This window comes from Grammomys surdaster, unplaced genomic scaffold (genome assembly GCF_004785775.1).
Source record: "Grammomys surdaster isolate TR1022 unplaced genomic scaffold, NIH_TR_1.0 271, whole genome shotgun sequence".
NCBI classification, from domain to species: domain Eukaryota; kingdom Metazoa; phylum Chordata; class Mammalia; order Rodentia; family Muridae; genus Grammomys; species Grammomys surdaster.
Window position 1 is genome coordinate 3,312,713 of NW_021604712.1, and position 19,622 is coordinate 3,332,334.

At 39.2% G+C, this 19,622-nt stretch overlaps 1 protein-coding gene across 2 annotated transcripts in view; it reads left to right on the forward strand.

Annotated features, from left to right (window-relative positions):
* Mctp2 (multiple C2 and transmembrane domain containing 2) overlaps window positions 1-19,622 on the forward strand; it is a 225,234-nt gene that overhangs the window by 66,101 nt on the left and 139,511 nt on the right. For both annotated transcript variants that reach the window (XM_028776708.1, XM_028776709.1), the window contains exons 5-8: window positions 8,071-8,213; window positions 9,011-9,087; window positions 9,472-9,583; window positions 13,492-13,527. In XM_028776708.1, the coding sequence (XP_028632541.1) occupies window positions 8,071-8,213; window positions 9,011-9,087; window positions 9,472-9,583; window positions 13,492-13,527 (368 nt within the window). The remainder of the gene's footprint in view (window positions 1-8,070; window positions 8,214-9,010; window positions 9,088-9,471; window positions 9,584-13,491; window positions 13,528-19,622) is intronic.

Sequence of the window (19,622 nt, forward strand, 5' to 3'; positions counted from 1 at the left end):
CTCCAATGACCTCAGAAACTCTCACTGCCTCCAATGGCCTCAGAAACGCTCACTGCCTCCAATGGCCTCAGAAACTCTCACTGCCTCCAATGGTCCCAGAAACACTCACTGCCTCCAATGGCCCCAGAAACGCTCACTGCCTCCAATGGCCTCAGAAACGCTCACTGCCTCCAATGGCCCCAGAAACGCTCACTGCCTCCAATGGCCTCAGAAATGCTCACTGCCTCCAATGGCCTCAGAAACTCTCACTGCCTCCAATGGCCTCAGGAACTCTCACTGCCTCCAATGGCCTCAGAAACTCTCACTGCCTCCAATGACCTCAGAAACTCTCACTGCCTCCCAATGGCTGAAACTCTCACTGCCTCCAATGACCTCAGAAACTCTCACTGCCTCCAATGGCCTCAGAAACTCTCACTGCCTCCAATGACCTCAGAAACTCTCACTGCCTCCAATGGCCTCAGAAACTCTCACTGCCTCCAAAGGCCTCAGAAACACTCACTGCCTCCAATGGCCTCAGAAACGCTCACTGCCTCCAATGGCCTCAGAAACGCTCACTGCCTCCAATGGCCTCAGAAACTCTCACTGCCTCCAATGGTCTCATAAATGCTCACTGCCTCCAATGGCCTCAGAAACGCTCACTGCCTCCAATGGCCTCAGAAACTCTCACTGTCTCCAATGGCCTCAGAAATGCTCACTGCCTCCAGTGGCCTCAGAAACGCTCACTGCCTCCAATGGCGTCAGAAACGCTCACTGTCTCCAATAGTCTCATAAATGCTCACTGCCTACTTAACTGCAGCATTGATAAATCCTATTATTTATCTCATAGAGGTTTTTTTTTAAATAATTTTCATAAACAGTTAAAGGAAGTTTGTGATAAAACCAAGACTTTCAGATAATTAATTCTTCCATAAGTTGATTCCTGAAGTACTATTTAGTGAAGTGGATATCTGTGCTTACTTTTACCATACATACCTGTGCATTGCCTGAGGCCATTGTATCTCAAACTCCAACCAGGGCCAGAACTTGCTCAAGGGCCACTGGAGGTTTCATACATAGGTGATCTCCTTAGAGAAGCAAAGCTGTTCCCATTCAATTAGGGTAGATACACTAGCAAAACGTGTTTTACTAACAGTAGAACATTGAGGAGAACACAGATATTCTGGGGTTGGAAATAGGAAAGCAGATTCCAGAAGCAGATAGCTGCTGTCTACAGAAGTAGCCAGGGCCGGGACATATCTGCAGATAGTTGTGCTCTCAGGAAGACCCCTGGCTTGGGATTCTTCTGAACTCATATGCTGTTAAGAAATGGTTCTTCCTTTTCATGTGATGGAGGAAACTGCTTCCTTTCTGGTACCCTCTGGTTTCTGAATGGAACTGTTAAGGATGCAGCATGCAGGCGTTGTTCTGTCTGTATGGCTCCATTGTGTTGCTCTTGGAAACAGGCTCCGATGCAGATGTCATAACTGACATAGTTCCCTCCCATTTTATTTTTTATTCTGGAAGTTGTCTTGCTTTTCATTTTTATTTTTTTATTTATTTTATTTTTTTATTTTACCAGTCTCAGAGACAGAACTTGTGGACCCCATACTGCCAGACTAGATTTCCAGAGTACCATGAAGTATGAATTACTCAGTGAATGACCTCTGGATTTTTAGATAGAGAAGAAACCCATGTTCGTGGGGATTTAAAAGTTTAAATTTTGTACACAGTTATTTCCTTCTAGAATCCCTAAGAATCCTTTTGAGGCATTTTCCTAAGTGTATGGAATTTCTAAACTCCTGAATAAACAATTAAAAATTATATTTTTTCTTCCCATCTCCTTAAACAGAAGGTGATAGAAAATTCTGTGCCTTCAGAGATAGCAATCAAGAAACTTTATAGGAAGGAATTAGTCATGTGAATTACCTTGGACATTAAAATAAAGTAAATGGATATTAGAACTACATAAATGGTTATTTGTTCTCCCGTTTTTAAACTTAACCGAATAGCGTTGCTAAAAATAGCAGCCCTTACGAGGAGGTGGCACTCTTGGTAACTTCTGGAGCCGGCTATTGTTAAAGTAGATTGGCTTGTTTGTTCTCAAGGGAATCCTTTGAGAATGGTAGTTTCTAGCTTTTCAAAGGAGAATAGTGTAGTGTAAGGAAATTGAGCGAATTATTCAAGATTACACAGTTACTCACAAGATGTTTGTGCACTAACTTCAGCATCCCCGTGTGTGTGTGTGTGTGTGTGTGTGTGTGTATGTGTGTGTGTGTAACACATAAGCATATGCCTTTCTTTCTGCCAGTTCAGATATGGATGAATTTAATATTATATTTGTAGAGATTCCAAGCATTGTTTTCTATATTCATATTATTTTATAAATGCCTTCTGAGAAAGTTTTAAGTTGTATTTACATTGCTGTATCTATTAGTGAGATTTTTTTTACTATTATTAACTATTATCTTTTTATTGTGTGTGTGTCTCTGTGTGTATGTGTATACACATACTGTCTGTGAGTGTGTTTTTATGCACGCTGAAGCATATATATGTAGGTCAGTAGACAATTTTCGAAGTCACTTCCTTCATACTAAGAGTACTAGGGACCAATTTCTTCAGGCTTGTGCAACAAACACTTTTATTCACTAGGCCATCTCATTGGTCCTGTTAATGGGGTTTAATATTTCACTGTATGTTTTAAAAACTCCAAATGAGAACACGGAGGAGCCATCTCAAATGGCTCTGGTGACACACTCCTCTCATTGTGCAGGATGACAAGTATGTCTGGGTACTTGTTTTTTTATTTTCCATTTTTAAAAGCATTTGTGTATGGTGTGTGTGTGTATGTGAGAGAGAGAGAGAGAGAGAGAGAGAGAGAGAGAGAGAGAGAATTTGGAGGCCCCAGATTGATGACTGTACATATATATTTTTTATATATATTTGTATATTATATATATATGTAATTTATTAAATATATAAACATATCATTATAAAAAATACATATACTGGTATATATTTATTATTTATATATGTTATATTCTTAAATATATTTATTTATTACAATTTATAATTTATTATAACAAATATAATTTCTCTATTATAATAAATATATATACAATATATTAAATATTTATCTTTATTCTTTGGTAGGGCCATTTAATTAGACGCAATGCTCATACATATAATTAGCCTCTTCTGGGATGCCGGCTCCTGCTCCCTCAGTCTGGAACTGAAGATAAGATGCCATGTATACCCTGCACAGACCTGGGTTCTCGGATCTGAAAACATTTCTCAGCAGGCACTTTAACTACTGAGCCCCTCCCCCTGCAGCCCCCTGCATGAGGCTCTTAGAGCCTGAGCTCAGCTTTCTCCTCTGTGGCCCTCAACTCTTTTCTATAGCATTAGGCCGAGCTACCAGGTGTCCTTGCTTTGTCCCTTTCTCCTTCATTCTAAATTATAAGCTGCTGTCAGATTTATATGTGCAAAACTTGGCTGATCACTTTACTCTCCTCCTGAGTGAACCTAAATTTCCTTCCTCTTCATACTAAAATAACTCCAGATGGACCAAAAACTTAAGTATAAAAAAAGAAAACGTATAAAAAAAAATCAATGGGAAGAAACACGGCTGAATTAATTTAAAATCTTAAAGCTAAGGGGGGAAAATGCTTCTAGGCAGGATGTGAAAGTACAAAGCCAGAAGTCAGACCCTTGGTTAATTTCATTAAATAAAAACAAAAAATAACTTATGGCCAGTAATAACTCATTAAATAAATTCTGACAAGCTGTGTAGTTGGTGAGCAATTTCCATAAGAAAGCATTTGTTCCAGTTGTAACCAGAAGATGCGATGAGCCCACAAAAAGATAACAAAAGTAATTAGAACAACAAGCTGATTGACAAACACAAATAGATGTTGCAACAGCAGGAAAGCCTCTCAAAGGGTTGAAGATAAGAGGAGACAGAGGTAGACTTTTCTCCCCTCACCTGCTAACAGATTAAAATAAAGGTTTAAAATATTCAGTATTAAGAAATATGAAAAGAGATGGAAGCATTGTTTGCTCAGAGTTTGATAAGTGCTTTGAAGATTTATTTTATATTTATTCATATCATGCTGTGGGTCTCTATATGTACTATGCATGTGGGTACTCTCAGAGGCCAGAAGTAAGTGTTGGGTCCCCAAATGAATGGTGAGACCAGAATTGGGGTCTCCAGCAAGATTAGCAAGCTCTCCTTTCTACAGAGCCAACTTTTCTACCCCTAAGTTTGATGAGCTTTTGAAAGCAATTTTATAATGTCCATTAGAACCAGAAGGAGCCTCTGTCATAGTTCCTGTGTTACAAGCTTGCTATAGAACTGAGATTCCAGGATAGATATGGATCCCTGCCAGTTGAACTCCTTTCCACAGTAAGGAAAATCTCAACTACTTGCCTACACTGATTCAGCACAGCCAGGAGGTGCACATTATTGGTGTGACTCAAGATTGACGGAATATTACTTGAGAAAAAATGTACTCATTTAAAAATGATTCTTATATTTTCCTGTAAAACACCCAAGAAACTGCTTATGGATACACACCAGACAAATGGGAGCAGGGACCAGTAAGAGGATGTGGACTTTGTTTCATATCGTACCTTTCAAAGTTGTGGGCATATGTTACTTTTACTTAAAAAAGCAAAAGGCTGAACAGGAAATAAAACACCCACATTTCTTGCAGAATAATAACTAAGCCTTTATTGTACATGTTTAGGGCACTTTGGTTTCTGACTTAAAACCAGCATGTTGTAATCTATTTCTTTTCTTTTCTTTTTTTTTTCTTTTCAATTTCTAGGTTCACTGAAATACTTGCTTAACTTTATAACTCTAATTATTTTGAGGGTCTCCCCTCCGCTCCAATGACCCCAGTCTTTGTTCCTGTTTGCTCCCAGGTTGATTTCCATTCTTGCCTTCTTAATTTGAGCCCTCACTGACATGTGAGGTAGGAACTACACTTCTTACCTACTGTTGAACAGAACTCCACACCATCTTTATTTCTTTTTACCCTCAGCCCCCAGGACCACATGCTATGTCGTGGGATGCTTTGCTATCAGATGCAGAAGAGCAGGATCTTTTGTTGATATGTCTTTGCAACATCTAGGGTATCTAGCAAGTAGCAGACTCGGAAGAGACCAGAAGTATTTGTGGTCTAGTGGCACGATATACAGGTACATGTAAAGGGAGAGTGACCATCTTTATGTTAGTGGGCCTGAGAAGGAACAACTACAATCCAAATAGTTCTGAGGAGGTGGATTTAGTGTGTCTCTGCTGCAGGAATTATGACCAGCTACTAGTTTCTCTTACAGATACCTCCATCCCCAGGGATCTCTATGGGCTTAGTTTCAGTGCCTTTGTAGATTCTATAATCCATGAGTATGCCAGTCCTTTATATAGAACATTTTACATAAACTGCCATGTATGTGTGTGTAAGAATGGTATTATATGTAAACTATCATAAAAATTCTGTATAACTTACATGCATTTCTCTTCATGTTTTGGTTCATCTATAGATATTATACAATATCAGTGCCATATAAGTAAATAGTTGTATGTGGAATAATGACCATGACAGGGTCTGGTCAATAAGGGTGCATTTTACATATTTAAAAAATATATTGTCGGCCATGGTTGGTTGAATCTGTGCATATAGACATACTGTCATGGAAGCTGCAGTCCGTCTAGTATGGGAGGTGACTTGCCCTGGGGCCTAAGAGTCTTGGTTTGGGGCTCTATGGAGGCACAGCCTGGTTTCTAGTCCTTGCTTCCTTCTCCACTAAAAGTACCAACTACCATAAGAGTCTCTTTGATATCTGAAGTTCCCAGTGAGGAAGGTTAAAGTCCACCCATTCAGGAGTCAACTCAGCATTTGTATAATGTGGGAGTTGCATTCCTGAGCTGCTGCCCCCCTTTCAGAACCTGCCTAGTTGAGATGCCACTTCCCTGACAGTCAGGCACTTAGGCTCAGAGAGAGAGAGAAAGAGAAAAAAAAAATCATCATGCAGTCCCCCCTCCCACACTGCTCCTCACAAATTTTCTCTAACAATTAACACTGCACTAACTTGACACCCCTCTTTCCTTGTTTGGCTTTGTAAACCCTGGTCCTTTTTTTTTCCTATTAATTCCAGACATTAATATTTTCTTTCATGCAACTGCCGCCATTCACCCGTGAAACAGTTTGAACATTATGTAGCTGTCAAGATGCTTGGGGATTACCCAGTATGCCTTGCCTGTGAGAAAGTGACACCGCAGAGGCCGAGTTTTGAGATGTTTATTTTGAGAGTACGCTGACAAGCATGAAGGTCTGATCCCAGAGTGGCAATTTCATTTAATTAAAGGCCTCTTTTTATTATAGCTTCCCCCCACTTTTTTTTTATATATATATATCAGGATGATTGTTAAGGCCTGACTAGCCAGAGGTGTTCTCTCAAGCTGCTGAAGGAGGGGCGAGCAGATGCTCACTCACCAGTGAGAATTCCACTGAGTGGCTGTGAATGCATTTATTTTTACTAGCCCTCAAGAACTGTTCAGCATGGGTATGTGCTTCAAATGAAGGCTGGGCTTCTGTTCCTAGGCTGCCAAACTGTAGATGGTAGAATTAGACACATATGATTTCTGTATCTTATTTTAATTTCTTTGTTTATAGTTTGTGCCCTTGTACACAAGGAATGCTAACTCAGAAAGCTCCTGCTTTAGTAAAGCTATTGACATTGAAGCATGTATACCGTCTTGTTTGATATCAAGGCCACCTCCCATTCAAATAGCTGGGGGAACGTATTCCACTTACTTTCAATGCTTCTGAATATTACAGCCACATGGAAACTTTAAAGGTGCCTATGCGTCCGACCGTTAAGGAATGGTAGATCTTAATGACATGTAAACATTTGCAGCAAAGTAGTGGAATTAGTTTGTGATATAATATTTGCAGATGGTATTGGATTGATTTTCATATCAGAAATTCATTCCAGCGAATATTCTTGGAGCCTGTCTGGGGCTCTGAAATTCTACAGTAGGTCCTTGCAATGCGTCTTCATAAGGCTGGGTTTCACGATGGACCACAAAGCCAGAATTTCACAAGTTTGATGTTAGTAGCATCTTGAACAGGCCTTCCCTGTCTCCCTGCTGATTGCCCATTTTCTCTTGTTTCTTCAGTGATCTGATACAGATAAACAAGTCTCTCCTTAGCACTTTAGATGATACACACATTCACGTAATACACAGGCACAACACATAATTCATGTATTCTGTTTCCAAGCCTATTTTGCTTGATCTAAGAAATGTGAAGGAGGGTCTACCATCAGGTTCTTGTGTGGGGGTGGGGCTGTATCAACTCCAGGGATATTGTTCATTCACTTTGGCATCCATTTCAAAGCTCCCCAGGAGAGGCCACTAGGGTCAGCTGTGTCAGCTCTGAGGCCAGCTGAGGGCCTGGCTGATGTGCAGTGGGTGCGGACAATGTATGCAGCTTCAGTGCAGGTGCGAGGAGGCAGCAAAGAATGCCACTCTGTTGACTTAATCTCTATGCCCTGGCTTCCAGGCTGGGTCCCCTCACACCGTCTTTTGAATCAGTGGTTGCAGAGACTGATTTATTTATTATGATTATATTTTAAGGGATAAGATTTTGTTGAATCAACCATCTGCTAAATATTTGGAAGTGATTTCTTTCCCTTTTCATGGACTTTATGCTGATCCTAGGAGGGATGAGCTTCTCCCTAGGAATCCTGACACTGCCTTGATTTTTTTTTTTTTGGAATTTATTTTGTGGGCAATTGAGGGGTGACATATGCACAATGAAACCACATAAAAAGCTCAAAGAGTCCATTCAAATTCACCCACTAAAAGATAAAATGGAATTAGTCATTTGCCCTTAAATTGTAGCATTTCTCCCTTCCCGTGACACCTCTAGGGTTTCCAATTCCTGCACAAAGAGGCATAGATCTCCATGTGTTCTCTGGCTTGCTTCGGGCCTGGGGGACTGTGGGGAGAATCTTGACTTGATAGAGATGCTAGATTTTTTTTATATGTATTTTAAAATTCTGTCTTGTTCTCTTTTTCTTTTAAAGGCACGAGCGATCCGTATGTGAAATTTAAGCTGAACGGGAAGACACTGTACAAAAGTAAAGTGATATATAAAAACTTGAACCCAATTTGGGATGAGATAGTTGTGTTGCCAATACAAAGCCTTGATCAAAAGCTTCGTGTGAAGGTAATAATTCCGGCCGCTTTCAAACCGGCTCCTGTCTTCAAAAATATTTATTCTTCTGTAGTTCTCAGGCCTCCTTAAAAGTGAACTTGCCTGAATTAATCCTTCCATTATTTTCCGAGGCTGGATTAAAATCTTAATACTGTAAGAGGAATTTTTTTAAGACTCTTTATGAGACTGTGTTTCCCTCAAATCAGAGAGAGACATAAGCTCCAAAGTCACGGTGTACTGTGTAAATAATGTCCTTATTGGCTATATTTAAGCTTACTTAGTGTGGAAGAATTATTACTGGCCCTGAAGTGGTGACAAGTGTAGACACTGTTCTCATTAGAAAGAACTTTGTACTTAATAGAGCTGCAAGCTACCAGGTGTAAGCATCAATTACTCCAACATCTGGGTTAAAACTGTACGAGTTGAGCACAGAATAGGATGGCTGTACAATAGTTAGCAAATTTCTATTTAATTGGCAGATTTGCTCACCATGAAACATGCTAAGTTTTAATGAGAGGCCAATTAAACTACAGAAACAGTCCATAGTGTGTAATATTTTGTTGTATTTGACCACTGCTTCAAAAGTCTTTTTTTTTTTTTTTTGCTTTTGTTTTGAGCACAGTTGGCAAAATAGGTAACTTATTCCTCTGTATTGGCTTGCCTATATCTTTCTTCAACTTCACTGTGCAAATTATTGTAATGATTAAAAGATGGATTTTGGAGTTCCCAGCCTATTCTGTGTGTTAGGAATGGGATGAACCTAGCCGGTTTGAACTGTCCTGTGTGCTAATGCCCAAACCCTTTTCTAGGTCTATGACCGAGACTTAACCAAGTCTGATTTCATGGGTTCTGCTTTTGTCGTCCTCAGGGATCTTGAACTTAACAGGTACTGTATTTTTACCTTGAATCATTATCAGTGAGTTTTAGGGGAAACCCACGTTCATATTAAATGGTGCTTATTTAGATTATTTTTTTTAAATATTGAGGTCCATAATTTAACCATATGTTTTTATACTTTTTTTTTTTTGGTGGTGGAACAAGAAGATTAGTGAATCAATGTTAAGTTTGATAATACCAGAGGTTTTTTTTTTTCCCCAGAAAATTTAGTTTTACCAAATGTCTATCTACATCCTGTTCCCCACAAACACCTCACCATGTTCAGTCCTTCTGCAGAGGTAGTGGGGCCTTTGCTGTACGTTCCTGATGTATGTACTTTTATGTCCTATTGCCAATTAGTCTTACCAATCACATGCTGTGTTTTTGCTTACAGGACTACTGAACATATTTTAAAATTGGAAGATCCAAACAGTTTAGAAGACGACATGGGAGTAATTGTGTTAAATTTGAACCTAGTTGTAAAACAGGGTGATTTCAAGAGGCATGTAAGTGTGGGCTTTTCTGTTTAAACGCTCCACGGTGATGGCTTTTTGAGGACTGGCCAACAGACAGAGTGACTGCCAATCATACATTAAGGGGGAGAAGTAAAATATTTGCATCAAGTTTCAGTGTGTGGTTATGTATATTCTCTCTCATCAACCACTGAATAGATAACCCAGGTAGTAAGAAGTTACCTGGCTGACTTAAGGTATGGTTAGGATTGCTATGAAACTCCAGAATGTTTGTTTGGATAAACAAACCCTTGGAAGTATACTTTTTCTTTGTCATCAGAGTTTCTCTTTAGTCATTCTTAGATTTTGGGCAACTTTCATATACTCAGTGACACAATCAGTTCCCAGAATTTAACATTTACATCATGGATTCTGAGGTGATCAAGTGTCCACTTACACAACACGTCAAGGGCTTTTGCCTTCTTTATTTGCTGTTGCTTTTAGCTGCTGACTTTTCCACCGGGTGCCTGATTGTGAAAATGCAAATGTTAATGTCCTCTCATCTACCACAGGGAAATTTCTCATTAGCACACCATATAGTAGCGATGCCTGCACCATCAGTGAAGCATTCGATTTTGTTAAGATAAGATAGAAAGTCTGAAAAAAAAAAGATAGAAAGTCTGCTCTTATAAGTAAACATGCTGATGAAAATTATAATCTCATTTTCATATTCATGAATTGCACATTATAATTCCAATAATTAAAATAAGAACACAATATGTTTGATTACAATTTACTGAAAGATTTAAAAACAAGCTAAAGGAGTGACAAGAGAAAGAATATTTGTGTTACATTCGAACCTGCATAGAATCCAATATGAAAATCTGAAGCCTGTTCACAGCTAGGCTTCTAATAACACCTTCTAAATTAAAGTAAATAGTCTTCATTTTAGCTATTGGTTAGGCTTTTCTGTTGAAATTTATTTCATAATGAAGACTATAACTAATTTACTAGTAAAGTCCCAGAAGCTAGCTTAAAGTAATAGGAAAAAGTATACTAAGAATTTTTCAATTGTCAGAGCGTCTAGTAAACATTAGATTTAAAATTTGAATTCCTTAAGATCATTTACTTAAAAAAAATGACAGATTAAAATTCTACATGTAAATTAACATACACACTTGGGACCTCAATAAAACTGTCGGTAGGATGAGAACGAGCCTTGTCTTCTCTGCCCCCTCTATCTGGGACTTTTCTTTAGCCTCTTTTTCATCCTGTTGTGATTAATTCAGAATCTGTGCCCCTAGATCCACTATCCAAGTATATAGTAGGTGTCGGGTAGCTTGAGGTGGGTGAGAGGCTAAATTAATATGTGATATGGATAAGTATTAGAACCAGGTGTCCATGGTGCAACACTTAACAGCCGTTGTGTTTTTCCCATTTCTTTGGTGGCTTTTGTGAAGTTGATTTCTCCCACGGAAATGGCTGCACCTTTTGAATGTTTATACATCTCGCTAGACCTCTGTTCGGCAATCGTATTGCATTTCAACCGCATTTCAGAATCACCACATTTGGAGTTTTAAAGGAATAGCAGTTTGACTTTAATTTATCTCACACTGCTGAGCAATTAACGTGAGGGGCAGCGTAGGTTTGCACTTGGGTTGCACCTCGAACTCTGTCTTTTCAAGGTTCAAAGAGTACGCTTTGTCTTCGTCTAACTTAGCCTGGCCCCTCTTCATATCTGCGCCCTGCTCGCTGCCTCCTCTGTCGAGGCTGTTAGAATTTCTGCTTACTTGTGTGCTCTCCTTATGCCAAGTAGAAACTAACTGTACGTTGTATCATATAGACTCTGAAAACAGAATCACACAGAGGACTGCCTGTCTCATTTACTTTGCATTACAATTTCCTTTTTTGCTTTATACAATTGATCTAAGCATTACCAAAGGGTCAATAATAGAGGGATGATTTATTATGAACCGTACATAGTTTTTTCTCTTACAGGACTATCACAGTCCATTTGGGTATACTAAATAGAAAAAAAATCTTTTTATTAATATTAACTTGATAATAAAAAGTGTTTTTACTTGGGGTTTTTATGTGGACTAGCCCTCGGTCCTGGAGTGCAGTAGATTTATGTAATTAGTATTCTTGGTTTATATATTTTTCTGCTAATGTGTAAACTATGGAGGAGTTCTGGCTCAGATTCTCAGTTTTGTACCCATTTTTCTTGCTAATAGTGAGCCACATTTTCTGGCTTTAGAACCAAAGTGACAATAACATTCTTAAGATGTGCAGCCTGTGTCTGTGCTAGATATCTGAGTATGGTGAACTTGGCCCTGACTGGAAGGCCAAGAGAGAGAACCGTGCTTCCCTTTTCTTGGAGAAGAGTAGGATCATAATTAGCATTGCGGGCTTTGTCAACAAACTGTCTGTTTGGCTCCCAGATCTACCAAGACTCAAGTCTACAGGCTTATTTAACCTCTCTGAGGTGTTTCCTTCATGTATGGGTAAGAGTAAGGGGGTCCTATTATGGGAATTGGCATGATCATGGCATGATCAACTATGGGTGCCAGGCCTAATAGAAATATTCCATATATGGTAGCTTGTAGCATTATAGTAAGATAGATATCATGTTAACAGCCTAACCTGTTTTATCTTTATCTTCTGTGGTTGCTACAGCAAATCAAGAAGCATTTATTAAAAAAAAAAAAAAAAGAAGAAGAAGAAGATCTAGTAGCTTTTTGCCCCTTTGAGGTTGCCATGAATTTCAGTAATTGGATTAAGTGAAAATAATACTTGATCTTTTATTAGGAAAATACCAGAATATTTTATTTTAAAGCCTAGTTGTAGCACCTGTCACTATGGTCAGATACATGATGATGAAGTCACCATTTCTCCAGGACAAGTATTAATGAGAGCCTTATGGGTCCCCCTGTTCTGTGCTAGCTGCTACTAGTGAAATGGAAATGAATTTCTCTTGATGGTTATTCTTTTTCAGGTGTCCCCTTGATTGAGGTGACACTAGCAAAGTAGCCATGCCATTTGCCTGCATTGTTCCTATTCATTGAGCATTATAGTTGATGTGGTGGTCAGCTTGGTTAGATACAGAATTTAATTGCAGTATCATGAGTTTAGCCACATTTTAACAAACAGGAAGCTAGTGAGCCAGCCAGAGCAGAGCATTGTGGTACTGGAAACTGACTTGGGAGAAGAGAATTTTTCTGAAAGAAAATTTCAACCATACAGAAAATTGAGCAGCCTTTTCAGGACAAAGGAGGGATCAGAAAAAGAACAGTGTGAAATGTGTTGGCCCTCAACTCTTTTTTCTTTCTTCACACATTTGCTTGATCAACTAAATTAATTTAATTGGACAATAATGATTCTAGAGTATTTTTTAGTATTTTTTATTTAGCTTACAAAATACCAGATTTTCATGTGGCATAAATTCTGCATTCTTTTCTGTTATGTTGACTTTCAAGATTTAACCTTTGAAAATAATAGAATTATGTTTTCTATTAAGTAAATTTATGGATGACCTAAACATGAACTGACATTAGTTAAGAATTTACAAACAGTTTTACAGTGCTCCCTAAACGCTGTCAGTAGAAGAAATCTGATATTCCCCTTTTTGAAGATGAAATTATGCTGTTTCATTTAGTTTAAAAAATGTACTTATTGAGATTAAATGGTATTTGTCTGCCAAGGGTGATCCATTCTGAATACTCTGAGGAAATGATTAGTCTAGCCACCTTAATGTGATATTTCTTTGTTTCTAATTTATTTTTTACATGAGCTTATTTTTTTTTTTTTAATGGGGAAGGGGTGATGGGTAACGCTAACTTTCAGATTTGGGAGTAATAATGGAAATATAATCTACATTATATGTAATGTCAAGTAGGTTGATCACATTATTAATGATGCAATGTTTCTCTCTTTCATTTTGGTATCTTCACTGTACATTGAAGCGCTGGTCAAATCGGAAGCGGTTAAGTGCCAGCAAGGTAAATTTGTTTGTTTTTGTCTTTATACAATTTGGATGAAACTTCATGTTTTTGATAAATACATCCGTGTGTGTGTGTGTGTGTGTGTGTGTGTGTGTAGTATTGCCCAGATTTGATTTGTAACAGCATTCTTTACTTTTTACTGTTTTAATAAATAAAAAGCACAGGACCTTTCTTTAGAGTTTCATTAAGTTAGGGCATGACCAGATGTTGGAACTTGTGCTTGTTTGAGTGGTGACATTTTATATGTACCAGGCATGTTAGAATTTTACACTTCATTAAGCTTGGAGCACTTAGACTGTGGCACAGTTAGCTGCTGTCCCTTTAGGAAGTTATTTGCCATAAGAAGGTAATGTGAATGCTTCAGGGACCACGTGCTGAAGACAGGCAGATTCCGTGGAGGCTTTTATATGTCTCAGTCATATCTTCTGGCTCAAGACTACTTCTTAATTGTTAAGTAGAAATATTTCTTCATGAAGTGCTGGTGGGTTATAGATCATTAATATATCTAACCTATTGCATGATATTTTACAGTTTAGAAGGAATGCCACGGAAAGGGTTCTGAATTTATTCTTTTATTAAGTTAATAAATTAAAAAATTACAAACTAGGTAATTAAATGGGAAAATTTTCTAAAAGTAATCCCCCCAAAGTATGTTTAAGTTAAGTTAGCAACTCTTGCTCCTTTATCAAGAGATGTAGAATTCTAGTTAAATGATGTAATATTTTAGGCTCTTTGTCAAATTTGATTTCAGAATGTTGGAGCTAATTCATACCTGTAGTAAGAAAGAGGTTCTTCAGTCAATCACTTAAATAAGCATGAGTGTGTGTGCACATGCAATTTCTAATTATAAGTGTACAATATCTTAGTTGACTATAAAATATGAAGTCTGTATCCAAATCAAGAATTCTTAATACTTTTGAGAGAGAGACAGAGAGAAACAGAGAGAAGAGGGAGAAACACAGAGTCCGAGAGACAGGGAAATACATAGAGAGTCAATAAGACTCTCTTCCTTCAGAAATCAGTAGTGCTAGTGATGATAGCACACATCGATTCCAGTATATCTTTCTGCATTTTAAACATGTTAACAGAATTATGAAAAGGAAACTGGTCCTTCCTACCTTACTAGGTTCCCTGCTTTCTGGTCCATGTTCAGACACAGAAGGGGGCATGATAACAATGGTGTGCTGTGATCTCAGGCATTTTCCCCCTTTGCCTTATTCCTATACAGTCACTAGAGGGTAGGAGAACATCATTTCTCACCACAGAAGGGAGTCCAGCTCTCGCTCTCTGTATTAAGAGTTGCTGTAACCACCCAAAGCAGTAAAGTTTCCCAGAATGCCTTGGTGAAGCCTGACAAAGCAGTATTTTCTCCTTTATTGATTCGGCTACTGCACTAAAACACCGGTACTGTACATCAATAACCATCTTTACTTAGGGAGCTTCAGTCTGTGGAAGAGCACTGGCAGTTTGTGGGAGAACATAAAGGCGAGAAACAGAAATTGTGAGCCTGGGGAATATTGGAGTCTAGGGAGGACAGGAAAGGTTATGGAACAATGGCCAAAGGAATGAAGAGGGGTAGGAAAAATGTCGACGGCTTGGATAAAGATATCAAAAATATGAAGGGGACAGAGGATCCAGAGAGCAGTATTTATATATAGATACAACCGAGTTATGTGTTGAGACTGAGCTGTGGGTTTTATTTTTCTCTTACTTTCTGGAATTTTGACTTCAGTGTGTGCTGGGCTGAGGAATGTAATAAATGCCCAAAGCTAGTACACATGTTAGTAACATTCCAGACAAGCAAACATTTGATGAACATGAGAGATATTCATGTGTGAGACATGAGGATTACATATTGGTGAACACTTAATGGTGATGTTACTTTCTGTGCATTGGGAAGTATGCATCTTAAGGAAGACACTGAGATAGCTTATAAATTGTCTTATGAAGAAGAATTACTCGACAATTATACACCCACTGCCATTAACAGTATAGACATGGACAAAATTCTCTGATCATATCCCTTTTGATATTTTAAACCACAAATGTCTTTAATTATTTAAAAGTATTTGTATGTATAAACGTTTGTTGCATGTGTATCTGTATAGCACATGCAGGCCTGGTGCTTCTGGAGTCCAGGGGAAGGAGTTGGATCCCCGAGGACTGGAGTTACAGATGGCTGTGAGCTTCCATGTAGATGCTCAGTATTCCACTTGGAGGCTCTAGAAGAGTGATTCTCAACCTGTGGGTCACCACCCCCAGGACAGTCACATATCAGATAATTTTCGACTCATAACAGTGGAAAATTTGCAGGGAAATAGCAACAAAATAATTTGATGATTGGGGCTCACCACAACATAAGAAGCTGTATTACAGGATTGCAGTGTTAGGAAGGTTGAGAACCAGTGGAAGAAGAGCCAGTGCTCTTAGCTCCTTAACCAGCTCTCCAACTCGTATAAACGTCTTTGTCTTTCTTAGGATTTTCATATTATACTCAACGTTAGAAAATGTCTGATATGAAGATTACTTGGCTACGAATATAGAAAAATATACTTCAGTGCTACCGATCGCGTAACAGGGATTTTAACCTCCATCGGATTTTGACAATGCCTTTATTTAGACGATTGCTTCTCTTTCTCCACAACTTTTGTATTTTTGGGTTACCTCAAATATTCCTGAGTACAAGTGTCTTTGTGGCATGTTTTAAAATGTATCTTTGATATTTTGCCCTAGATTTCAATGTGATAGATACAGAAGGACAGCTTTTTTAAGATAGGCTTAGCTTCCATCCAGAAAATCTTTTAAAATGACCATTGAATGGAGAAATCGGGGTTTTATATAATAGATCACAGACCGGCATCTACTTCATGTTCCATTTCTGCTGTGCAGTAGCCAGTGTGGCCAGGGCTGCTCCAAGACTTTCTTGGGTGTATTGCGGTGCGTGCTGAAGCTCTATGTACGAATACTCACAGCAGTTCTGAACACCAGACAGTTTAATGCAAGAGGGGACCCAACAGTAACTAGAGACGGGGAGGGAGGGGTAGCAGATCCATGGTGGTGCCTAGACAGCTTATAGCTCTAGTCTTTCTCTCTTTCTCTGTCTGTCTCCGTTTCTCTCTCTCTCCCTTTCTGCTTCGTGCATGCACATGTATGCATGCACATCACACACACACACACACACACACACACACACAGAGAGAGAGAGAGAGAGAGAGAGAGAGAGAGAGAGAGAGAGAGAGAGAGAGAGAGAGAGAGAGTTAGTTAGTTGTGGGGAGAGGCTCTCCTCATCTGGTCTGTAAAGATGTCTGAACACATGTTCCTTTAGCTGTGGATTTCCTGTGCCTTCCATGCATTTTCACTGGGATGAGTATGTACCCTCCCACATCTCTTTTTTGACCTTCTGATTCACATATTAATATGTCAGCTATCTTTGATAAGAGAGGACCCACACTAGTGTAAGATTTTTATCGTCTGTTATGAAATTACTTGACTAGTAGTGCCAACTTTTGGCCCTTTTGACTTTGTAGACTTTTATTGCAGTTTCGGTGTGTTATTGTGGAGCCTGAGCACTGTGGGCTACACTTTCTAGGTTCCTCCTAATCATCTGTGCTCCAGCTGGCTCAGTAAGGGGAGAGAAATTGGCACAAAGCTTGTTTGCTATAGAAGAGCCTAGACTGGGGGAGGCTAGTGAAAAAATTTTAAGGGGTTCTTGCCTGTCTGCCTGACTGCCTGCCTGCTTGCCTGCCTGTCTATTGTTTGTCTTTTTCGAGCTGTCCTATGACCAAGTCTCACCCAGGAAGAGGAGTGAGATTAATGATTGCTTTTCTGTTTGTAGTTAGGGAAAAAAAGAGAACCAGTTCTATCCAAATGGTGCCTCTCCATTGACTGTCTGGATAAACAGGTCTTATCATACACATTTCTCTATGTCAACGTCCCATGTCTTATTGGTCTGTGAGCCTGGAATAGTGTGAAGGAGTCCCTGGTACACGAAGAAACATTCTTGACACATTCTGGTGGGCAGCGTGCTATGCTTTCCGGTTTGTTCATTTGCTCACTTCCATTGGAACATGTCCTTCAATGTCCGCTCACAGTAACACGGTTGCACTATATGCTTTTTTGGGTTAAACTACGAGCTTGGAATTATATGTTCATACTGCCATATATATCTTTGTTCATAAATATCTCTCTCTCTCTCTCTCTCTCTCTCTCTCTCTCTCTCTCTCTCTGTTTGTGTGTGTGCACGTGCATGTGTGCTGTTTATATTTAAATCTTATGGATCTATGTATTTCTGTCTTATTCTCCAAATATTATCGGTCATTTAACGCTTTCCTCTATCTCTTTGTTGTTAACTCTTGATGCTAGGAATAGAACTCCAGGTCTTAGGCTAAACACGCGCTCTACCGCTCTACCACTGAGCTCCACCCTTGCCCTGTCTCTGTCTATTTGCTGTCTGCCCTCTGTAAGTCTAGTTGCGTCCCTCCATAGACTCACGCTGAGTGTTTCAACCCTGATTCTTCTGCTGCCTTTTAAGAAGCTACGGTTAACACGAAACAAGGCAGAGTGACTTCTGGGATATTCCTGCTTTCTGGAAGCTGCAGCCAGGTTCAGGTCAGGCTGTCAACCTGCAAGAGCTCTGTAAGCTTCTCTGTGCTCTGGGGCAGAGAGTTAGGACACCATTTTCCTAGGCATCTGACCATATCTGTGTCCTCAGTAGCATTAGACTCAGTCTTGCGCCAAAATTTGTCATGGAGCATCATTATCTTATAGCAGGAGTGCTGTCCTGGAATGTAAGTGAGTAACTTAGAACCTGTGATATAGATGAAATTGGCCTCAAACATATACTGCTTAACCTACCTCCGTATCTTCCCCTCTCCCCCACAAGGATCGAGATTATGGGCATGCTCCACCATGCTCAGTTTAAATGCACTTTCTTCATCCTCTGTTAATAATGGAATATGTATCTTTCTTGTCCCAAATTTAGAGAATCATTGACCACATACAGTACTAGTCTATTTCTTACATCTTTTCTTAATTTAGTTTTTATTTTTACATATAAAACATGAGTGATATTTTCCTATAACTAAGAAGATGAAGATAGCACCTTTATAACTCTAGACACAGACAGTGTTTGTATCGTTGGAGCTTTTGATACATGTAGATGTACAGACATTAAAGCTCATCTTCCATGTACATGTATGTGTGGGAAATGTAGAAAGTTTTCTTTGTATGCTTAGTTGAGGATTTTATGGCCCAGGACCCTCTTTGAATGATATAAGGAGTTGCAGAGGAGGGGCTGTTCTAGAAACTGGGTCCCTGCATGTGTGGATCTGCTCTCACTGTGCTGTAAAGCTGTTGACAGGAAGCAGTAGTTTTACATGTTGAAACCACTTGAAAGGAATATTTCAGTGAAGGCTTTTATAGGCTGGTTGCTTTTCTTCAGCTTTGCAAGGGAACGGTCCACAGAGGTGGAGCCCCACTTTGCTAGTCAATTTTCGGACAATGGTGGTTGAATTTTTAATTTCTTTTTGTGCATTGGCTTCTGTTGGCTACCTGTGTTGTCACAGAGACTTTAGGACCATAATGAGTATATAGAATATGTTGGCAACTCTAGACTCTTACATTGCTGTCACCTAAAAAATTAATGGATTGTATATTATGTTGCAGGTTCCCTGTCTGTACACATCACTGCTTTTGATCTTTACTCGTTGTTTGTTTATTTTGTGTGGTATTTATATATATGTTTGGTGGTGTGTGTGTGTGTGTGTGTGTGTGTGTGTGTGTGTGTGTAGTAGGTCTGAGGAAACTCTTGGCTATCCTGCCTTATCAATCTTTGTCTTATTCCTTAGGAAAGGGTGGTTCCCTGAGCCTGGGGCTAGTCATTTGACCTAAACTGGCTGGCAATTTAGCTCCAGCCATTTTCCTTTCACCGTCTACAGTTATACTGCTAGCAACCAGATACTCATGGTCGTGCCGGTCTTTTTATGTGGGTGCTGAGCTGGAAGATCCAAGCTTCTGTCTGCATGTTTGTGAAACACATGCTGTGAAGCATCCCTCTAGACCCTTATCCTCCTGCATCTTTCATTCCCTTTTCT